The sequence below is a fragment of the Cryptotermes secundus genome, unplaced genomic scaffold (assembly GCF_002891405.2).
Source record: "Cryptotermes secundus unplaced genomic scaffold, Csec_1.0 scaffold831, whole genome shotgun sequence".
In the NCBI taxonomy this organism is placed as follows: domain Eukaryota; kingdom Metazoa; phylum Arthropoda; class Insecta; order Blattodea; family Kalotermitidae; genus Cryptotermes; species Cryptotermes secundus.
The window spans coordinates 162,280-172,421 of record NW_019744130.1 but is presented as its reverse complement, the minus strand read 5'-3'; the positions used below and the strand labels follow the sequence as shown (position 1 = coordinate 172,421).

The 10,142-nt window shown below is 39.1% G+C and overlaps 1 protein-coding gene across 1 annotated transcript in view; it reads right to left on the bottom strand.

Moving 5' to 3' along the window:
- LOC111874544 (fanconi-associated nuclease 1) overlaps positions 1–10,142 on the bottom strand; it is a gene marked incomplete at its 5' end in the record, with an annotated part of 40,118 nt that extends 29,976 nt beyond the window's left edge. Inside the window, 4 exon segments of the mRNA XM_033755490.1 lie at positions 1,791–1,922; positions 3,998–4,225; positions 4,687–4,885; positions 7,578–10,142. Of these exon segments, the coding sequence (XP_033611381.1) occupies positions 1,791–1,922; positions 3,998–4,225; positions 4,687–4,885; positions 7,578–10,142 (3,124 nt within the window).

The window sequence follows — 10,142 nt, the reverse complement described above, 5'->3', positions numbered from 1 at the left end:
AAAAAAAAAAGGTAAGTTAAATTGCAGAAAGCTGTAAATTATGGACTACCGCATCCAGCCTATGTGAGAAGAGTGTCTTGTCAGCTGTGGGAACCAGTCTATCAATAAAGTATCTACAACAAAGGATGACAACAGAAATTTTCAAGCAGCTATGAAAGCTGTTAACGTACAAGAAAGGGTAGAATATACTGACTTCTAATTAAATAATAAACAAACTACAGAGATAAATGTTATATGCAAATTACAAATTAACACTTCACGAACCGGTGATTTAAATATTTAAATCACCCTGGGGACCGGCATTTTTAAACATGCTACCCTAACTTGTGCACTGCTCACTTTAAAAATTAATATAAAATCTCCTAATTAATTTTTTGAACTAAATTTTTGGAGAACACTTACCAATGCTCCTAGAAGTGCTTGAGGGTGTGATATTTCTGGAAACTTTACACAGAACTTGCAAATGTAGACATACTCCTTTTTTTGTGAACTGTGCAAACATGGCATTGCCTAGTATTCTTCCCCTTAGAATGTTCACTCTTCACAATTTTCACGAATATATTTTTCCGCATATCACTCAAGAGTCGCCCTGGGGGGTCCACATGAGGCCTTCGTGGGGTGGGAGTTGATGGGCCCAGTCATACTAAGTCTTTGTGTGACCCTGGTTCTGCCGCCACTATCTGGACTGTAGCCCAGGCCTTTGCCACATTCATCAGAAATGCTTTGTATTTCAATTTTGAATCAGGGTTTAGATGTTTTTTACATTTTTTGCTGTCCCCGCAATGTTACTATGCGCAATGTTATTACCCGCATTATCGTTGGAGCTACTGTCACTTTTACTGTCTGAAGCCATAATTCTTTGTTGTCCCCCGTCACTGTCGCTGTCTGAATGACAATTAATCCATTACTACGCGTCTCACAAGGCAGGTCAGCTAGGTCATCGGAGGAGAATTTGTCCTTGATCCATTCTCCCCACTAGCTACTGGCTGATACACAGAGCTTGAAGAAGGCGAAGCATTTTCCTTTATAGTCGGTTAAGTAAACAGCGAGGTCAAGTTACTGACTGCTAACTAAACATTCCAGAGTCTTATCACACATCTGCAGGCAGATGTATAGTGTGTTGCAACTTATCGTGTTCTAAAAACCTGTTAACACGCGAACGGTCCGCCATGTTTAAAAGCGAAAAACCTTTTAAAGGGTGCGCAGTCCGCAAAGTGTTAACTGGACAGTGCTTGATTGAAATATTAACATGGCACAGCTATGATTCTGATACTAGTTAGAGTTGCAGAAACATCATGGGCTTCATCATTATGTTAAAATTCTCAGCACACACAACCATACAATCATACACAGCACAACAGAAGCTTCCATCACTACAGCACCTTGTTAGAACCACTTCCCTTTCATATAACTAGTACTAACAGAATTTTTCAAACCTGATATACAAGCTCTTATGGCACAAACATAGCAAATGCATCAGACAAAAATGATTCACTTAGATAATTTAAGTAAGGAAATATGATACTGAACACATTCAGAAGTGCTGTAAACAATATATATTAATAACAATAAACTTACTGCAAAAGATAACATCTTTCACTTCTGTTCATAATCACACAGACCACTGCATACACACTTCAGCTCCTAGGCCAGCAGTAGGTGAATTAATCAATTTCAAAATGATTCAAATTTAAAGTGAAACTTCCTCCCAGAGACAGATGCTACTAGCTTCAAATTGGGACGTAATGTGAATTACTCAGTGCTAAATTGTAATTTTAATACAAACTCACTTTCCTGCAGAATCCTCTAGCACTGTTCTGAAATGCTCTCGAGCAAACTGGCCATACACCCGAGCTTCATCCCAGCTTTTGGTAGTCAAAGCTTTCATCAAATCAATCAGTAAATCAGTTGCCTTTTCAAATCTGCAAAGAATACATCGTATAATACACTACTAAACAAGAAACAAACAAACTCCGTAATTTTAGTCCACAAGCAAACTATACCGATCGAGCGACCACCGTTTGTCAGCGAAGTTTAGTGCAACTTTTGCAGATAGATGGTGTCGCGTGGTCAGCACAACGAATCCCCATGGCCGTTTGCTCATAAAATCTAATAACAAGCATCAACAATAAAGACATGACATAATACTTGCTGAGCAATACCAACAACAATGCAATAACTCTCCAGCTGTATAATCTGGGGGTTCAACACTGTTAACATCAAAACACATCACTGCACATAACCCTGCACCAGTAACATCCACCTCCCATCATTGCAACCTATTTCTGGGATATGACACCATATACACTTCTATACACCAGATGATGGATAGAGTCCAAAATAAGCCTAATAGTTCTATGCCACCATGTTGTTCAGCAGATAGGTACCAATGTGTTGGAAGGATCTGCTAGCTCCATTATCGTGTAGAAGAGGAACTCAAGCAGAGAAAAACTGGTATGTGACACAGGGATGGCAGGAATTGGACTAAGACCATAAGCAAACCAATCAGAACTAGTGGCCCTTGAAAGCATTGTTGTCAATGGGGAGAAAAAGAAAGAGTGTAAGAAGGAAGAAAGGAAGGTAAGAAAAAGTTGAAAAATAAATCAAAATGTAAAACATATAAAGGGAAAGAAACAAGGAAAAAGGAGTATGAGGAAGTGAAAGAAGAGAAGAAGGAAAAAAGGCCTTGAAAAGGGCAGTTATCAATGAGCCGAATAAGGGCCAGCCATGGCATTCCCGCATGGAGTAGGGGACAAGGCCAGGACAATGTTGCAAGAGGATCCCCCAAATGACAAGACGATTGGGAAGAGGCGTCGAGCAAAACTGGAAGACATCGCTGGAATGAGGAACCAAGGCTCAAGGCAGGAGCCACTTCTGGAAAGCAGGACAACACTCGGCAGGATTTTCAGGAAGACCATAGAGCTGGAGATCACAAAGCAAATAGTCAGGACTTCCATTTGACTGCAGAAAATAAATGACAGGACATTGTGGAAGTTTTGGTCCCCACCAAATCTAAAGAAGAGACCACTAACAAATTCAGAACCATAAATGTAGGAGCACTGACCACTCTCAAAACTTTTCACAGCACCAACCACAGGTACATGATGGACCGGCTGGTACCTTGAGGGAACCACTTGTGACAAACGGCCTTAAGGAGTGTGGAGCGAGTGTGGTTTGAGAGAAGTCAACATGAAAACCAAGCCACAGAAAGAAAGGTGAAACAAAGCACAGATGTCATAAGCACAGCCCTCAAAAAAGAAATAGCCTGTAAGCCATTTGGAGGAACAACCTTAATGAGGGAGGAATGTAACATGTAGTACCATTGCTATGCAATGATCACAAGAAGGAATGTGTGTTTCTCAGCAAAACATATTCCTGCAGAAACAGAATCCAGGCTATCACTAAGCAATTGCCCATAACTACAACAGAAACTGCTGAAGGCAGTGTTTTCTGTTGGTTATGCCCCGAGGCTATGTAACGAGGACCCCAGGCCAGCTGAGTGCAGTTCAGGTGAGTGAAGTGAAGTAGCTGGCTTGCGAGTAAGTTCACTTGAGGGCTGGAAGTTGAATTAACCTCTGAAAAGGAGGCTGAGAAGAGATGGCGCTATAGTTGAGTTGACAGCTGACAAAGAGTGATCCATGAACTGTGAAGATTAGCAGTGGCGCTGTAATTACTTGTAGATCCAAGTGGTGTGTACAAGTGGTCAATAAATCCAATTCACTAATCCAAACTCTGCCTAATAGTCACACCCCTAAACACGACAATATTTACTTTGGGTGCTCTAAAACTCTTACTGCAAATGTCTGTAAACATGTAAAAGCAAGAGGCCACTCACAGCCTTTTACAAACTGAACCCACAAACTGGTACTCCCTCTGGAATCTACAAACGCAACTCCTTTCACATTATTTCTTTCCTACATCTGTGCCACAATACAGTTTCATTCAGCAAACAAACTATTTTCCTGAAGGTTATAACACTGGTCAAGATTATGCATACCTGATCAAATCTTCTCTTGAAGAGAAAATTGGCCTAGTTTTAAGAACTACATACGTAGGAAATTCTACTCTTCTTGTCTTAACATAATGTAACAACAGAAGCTGCTTTGAGCTTTCTCTGTCTTCCTCATCATTCTGGTGAGGCAGGGAGAAGAGAAGGAGAATATGGTGGAAGACCTCCCTTCCCTCTGCACAGACTTTGATGCAGTGGCCAAGGACCTCCCTCAGTCTGTGAACACAATGACATTCCTAAGCAAAGAAGGAGAGAATTGTAACAATAGTAAAGAACATTGCTTCAGTATTGTATATGAACAAAGAAATCCATTGTTATTTGCTGGTATGTGATAAAAAGTCACTTACTGGTTGAAGGATATGTGACAACACATACAAAATTGTGAAACCACAATGGTGATTACATTTACCACTGTCATGAACATCAAGAAAGAAAAGTTCTGTCCGCAAGATTAAGAGATACTGGGTTGCACACTGCCACAAACATAACAGTAAATTCTTTTGGCATATTTCTGGGCATTACTCTAGCAAATATCAAGAATGACAAGACACAGACATAACTGAAGACACATCATAAATAAAAAAATTGTAGGACTCAAAGATTCATTGCATACACATCTGCACCACTGTTTGGTAGCATTTAGTCTACTGTTTTGGAGCTAGTACACAACTACATACCTGCTTTTAATAATGGATATAGAATCACCTCTTTTATTCCCACTCATGATTTGTTGACTTTTCCCATATTCTAATAAAACTTGAATCAGTTTTGGCTTGGGCTGCATAGTTGATGGAATGCGAAAAGTTCGACACAATGACCTTAGCTCGGGAACTTTCAGCATGTATAGAAGGACTTCTAATTCTTCAGAGTTATAATCTGCAATTATTTCAAATGAATCATCAAAGATAAAATAATAAAGAAAATTATTTTTTATTTCTCAAAGCAAATATAGTCACTCTTGCTTTCACAGTCTATATTTCCCATGCCTGGAACACAAAACATGAAGGAGAATGGCGCAGTTTTTAATACAGATATTAAGAGATTATGCATCATTATATTCTCTGATTACTTAATTCAAGCTCTAGATGCACTAGCATATGATGTAAAAGGAATGTAAATTAAATTAACTGATAGCATCAGGATACAGCAAAAGATTGAAGTTCTCTCCTTGCATTTCCATGGAGAGACTAGAGAAAACAATAAAAAGGCTTCAGTCAGGAGAGTGAGCTCTGAGTTAAAAGTCCAGCTTTGAATCTCCAACGCAGGAGAGCTAACCTCATAACAGCAACACTCTGTAGTGTGCAAGTCATTACATCAATAACTACAGAGCAAATACAATTTATAACCTCTTGGTGTGTGCCTATACCATCAATATCACCACGGTGTTATGCGACTGTATACATCATGGCTTTGAACCCATGTAGGGCATCATGACAACACAAACTACCGATACATTTAAATCAGAAACATCTTAATTTACAGAGTTTCAAATGATAATGGACTTAAATTATACATTAAATATTTTGTGAGTTTTGTAATTACAGAGAATTAGAAATCTTACCTCTGGCATCTCAGTACATACTATCTCTTATGCTATTTGTGATAAAAACAGAAACAAATTCATAGTAAATTCAGAGATTCATAGAATAAATACCATACAGCAAAATAATCTCCATCAGCCTCTTGTAAATTTGAGTAAATTCCAAAATGGAGTTTACTGTTTAGGAACAAAGGTCTATAATAATCTACCACAACATATTAAGGATATATCGAGTGACACTAAGAGTTTTGAGGTACAATTAAAACAATTTTTATATTTACATTCTTTTTATTCTTTACAGGAATATTTTGGTTATAAATCTTTTTAAGATGCGAGTAGTTGTCTTGCTTTACAATTAAAAGAAAACAAGATTGTCAGTCTGTGTTCTGGTTTTTAGATGCTTATTTTAGATATACACAATCTTTATATTACTGTATACTAGTCTTTATTTCAATTTATTATATAATCAATGTATGTTATACAAAACTCATTAATAACGTATTTTAACTACTGATTTTTTAATTAATACACTTGTATAAAACTTTACAAATTGTATAAGGTTTGCCACTATTTTTACTACTAAAATTAACTTATTTATTATATTGTATATGTTTATCAGTATTTTATACAAATGTGTATGCTATTAGATGACAACTGTAATCCTTAGTTGTGACTGTAACTAGGACAACCTCCACATCCGCATGAGTACTCTCAACAGGATTTATGGAAGGTGAATAAATGAAAGAACTGTGGGGCTCTCTCTTGTCAACGTGTGTGTAGTCTTGTCGCTACTCCTATGACAACCCACTTCTTCGGAACAGTTTGTTGGCCCTGGAAAGGACCGTGGCTGCTGAGATGATTGACCGGTGAGGTAGCGCGGCGAGCGCCGGTAAGGAGAAAGGCTAGTTACGGTGAATGGCTGGTGAAAAGGCTAGTCGTTGAGCGCAGTCGCAGGAGCCATGAGGCAGTGTAGCCAGAGGCCCAGTGGGTCGGACCGTAACACGACCACCGGCGAGTCCAGGCGCGGTGCCCCAGTGAGTCGGGTGTGAGAGCGCTGGAGGGCCGAGGCAGTCGTGCCCGGCGCAGCCTGCCGATGTCTCCGAAGACCGAGCGCTGGCGACGAAGCCTGCTGGCTGAAGTTGCTTGCTGTGTGGCTGACTATACTGCCGAACTGAACTGAATATCTCGGCTTTGGAGTCGCTCCTTTTTATACGCTGGTCGGTGGGGCGGAGCCAAACTCGAAAGTGAGGAGCAAGAATTGATTGGCTAGCGCGCATAATGACGTAGATGCGGGCCAGGAGCGATCCCAGTATAAATATGAACGTTTGAAGCAATCAGATTGGTTAGCGCGTGTGATGGTGAAAAGTGATGTGAAGAGCGAGCGTTGCAGAAATGCGCGATAATGTGGGATGCTCCCACAGAACCCACTGTCAGGGGGTAGACAGAATGGATGCATATATTATACCTCACCAGTAGAAGTGTGAACATTTTCTCCATGAAGGTGTGATATAAAAGCCTGAAACTAATTCATAATGTGTATGTATTAACAGTCTTCAAGTACATACAATCCCATTTCCCACTTCCACACTACATGTTTCGGCAGTATGCTGCCATCTTCAGGTGTATCGATCCATCAACCATTTCACTGCTTGCCTTTATATGTCCATTTACAAATAATATTAAATTTGTATACGTCCTTATATAATAATAAAGTTTATGTATTTAAAACTTGTTAAAACCTATTATCTCATACGTCATATTTTAAATTTGTGTATGTTATTGATCATCCACATGGGGGTCGTTCTTCTTATGTTTCTAATGTTATGTGTATATTATGTCTTATGATGTGTTCTACTCTTGTGGCTGCGTGCGTTGTATCATTGGACGTGTCTAACGATAGTGTCTAGTCTATCAATATCTGAGCTGTCCAAGAAAATTTATAGTTCCAGAGAATCAATTAAAGGAATTCACAAACAATTACGTATATTAAAACTCCATGGACCTCAACTGAGACAAAATTATACACACCTGACATAACTAAGCCCAACACTTCAAGTTCAATGAAAGCTGCAGGCACGTTAATATCCTCATATTTGATATCTGATACACGGTGCCAGGTATATTTCCTGCTCAACATTCGGATGTAGAGTTTCTTCACCTGAGTCTCCAGTTTCCAAAAGCTGGTTACTATCTTCAGTTCCTCCTCACTGATAAGACATAACATGTCTCTGTCCTTCAAAACTTCAGCAATTATAGCCTCAAAATAGGAAACATATTCCTTTGAGAAGGAAAATTCAGATACTGAGCTCTGATTTTTTGGCTCGGTTGATGGAAGAGAACCTGACTTTGTCTCAGTGTTACAACTGCCAAATTTCAACGTTCTATTCACATCAGGTTTATTTGGAGATGTGGTTCTGTACCTCCCACTATGTGGTGAACGGTTATTTATCATATATCTTATAGGCGAACTTTTGCTCAGTTTCTTGGTTGGTGATCTCTTTTGTGGAGTCTTCTGTCCAGCCATCAGGATCTCAAAACTGTTATGTTTAGTCAGTGAGAATTTACTGGGATGTTTAGAGATTTCTTGCGACAGTTTAAAATTTTCTGACTGAGGATGGGTTGTCTCTGACTCAGTGATGGTTATAACAGGTTCCATCACATCTTCTTGTGCATGACACAGAGCTGTAGAGCTCTGTTTATGTGTAGCAGATGTACTTCCTATACAAGCAACAGAACTACCTGAGGAAGACACAGTACCATTTGTAGAGGTGCAACTTGATTTTTTCTTCCGCTTCACTTCTGGCGAAATACCAGCTTCTTTCCCTTCACTTCTGAAACCTGAACATAACAACAAACCATGGACACTCTGATCATGTGTTGCAGACTCACCTCCTTTACAAGTAACTGAGACACTAGTAGTGACACGTCTACTTTCAGACATTACATCTGGACTGTGCACTGATGCGTTATTAATTGTGGAAGTCAAATTTGTTTCAATTTCTTTGTCTGATGAGTGGCTACAAGGCTCGTTTTCATTGCTCTTAACATCCATGAATAATGCTGCAATATACTTATGCAGTTGATCCACTGTCAATTTCACCTTCGTATCTGGTGGAGGTGATGCTTCATTCTGTGTTGTCTTCCTTCTTTCCAATGATGAATCACTATACAGAACTGCAGTTTGTTTGTCTGATGTTGATGTTGAGGGAACTTCAATGCTCTTTGAAAAATTACATTTTACAGAGTCTCCTCTCATGCATAAGGATAAGCAGCCCTTGCTGCTATGAGGCTCGCACTCTGCAATGGGTCCTTTCACAGTATTAGCCTCCTTGTGTGACAGCACAGTGTTACACACATCTGATGGTAATGTAACAGATTCCTTTTCTGTGATTAGTGTTGTGAATGTATCTGTAACATTGAGAACATGCGTTGGTCTCCTAGGTTTCTCTTGATTCATGTTTGCTGCAGGCTTTAATGCAATAAAGTCTGAAGAAGAGTTAGTATTACATTCTTGCTTGCTTCGTGACACCTTTAACCAAGGCTTTTTCTGTAAGACTGCAGAAAGTTCACAAATAGATATATTTGGTTGCTTGAAACTAATGTTTTCTTCCAGTTCAGACTGGGCATTTCTCTCCTTCTCCATATGTGACAGTGAACATGATATTACACACTGCGAAACAGAATTTTCTGAAGGTTTAATTACACTATTGTCCTTATTGGTTTCAATCTCTCCTGCAAGCATTTTAGATGGTGAACCTACAGAATGTTCAAAATACAATCCAGACTGCCTGTTGTTCTTTATATTGTTTAAATTTGTTCTTGTAGGTACTATACCTTCCTTTTCATTCTTCTTTTGTGAGGACTTTGGTCTGGAGAGGGTAAGTTTATGACCTGAAGACAATGCAGACTTATTTCTCTTGCCTGATGTTGCAGCTTGTGGAATTTCATTTTTGCCTGTAGTAGTAGAGTTGCAAGCACTACTTTTTCCTGAGATCAGTCGTACATCTTGGCTTGTGTTCTTCAACAAAATGCTTGGGTCTTCTAATACCACCTCTCTGATGGTAACTGCTTTTACTGTATTCAAAAGAATCTTCTGTTTATTTTCTGGTTTTGAAATTTCACTATTGGTTATAATTTTAATATCCTCTGAAGAAAATGTTGTAGTATTATTATAGATCACTGTATTCTGGCAGATACTACTTGAGAGGCCAGTATTATTACGGCTATGATGGCTCTTATGTTGTACTGGTAGGCACATAGCTGCTTTTGCTGTTGTGTCATTGCAAGCTGACAAATCTGGTACCCTACTTACACGTTTCTTGTACCGTTCTTGATGTAACTTTTTTGCTTCATTTTTTAATCTTTCTGCAGCACCCGGTGATATTCTTCGAGGCACGATTTTGTGACTAATAATAACTATGTCATCATCAGAAGATTTCTTCTTCACGTGATCTTCAGTTCCAGGTGCCATGGTTTCCTTTTCATTTTGGAATACTGAAATGTTCCCCCTTTCTACTCCACTGACAGATGTGTTCTGCATTTTAGTTCCATCTTTTATTATCACTATGTCTTCTTTTCCACTCTGCAGTGAAC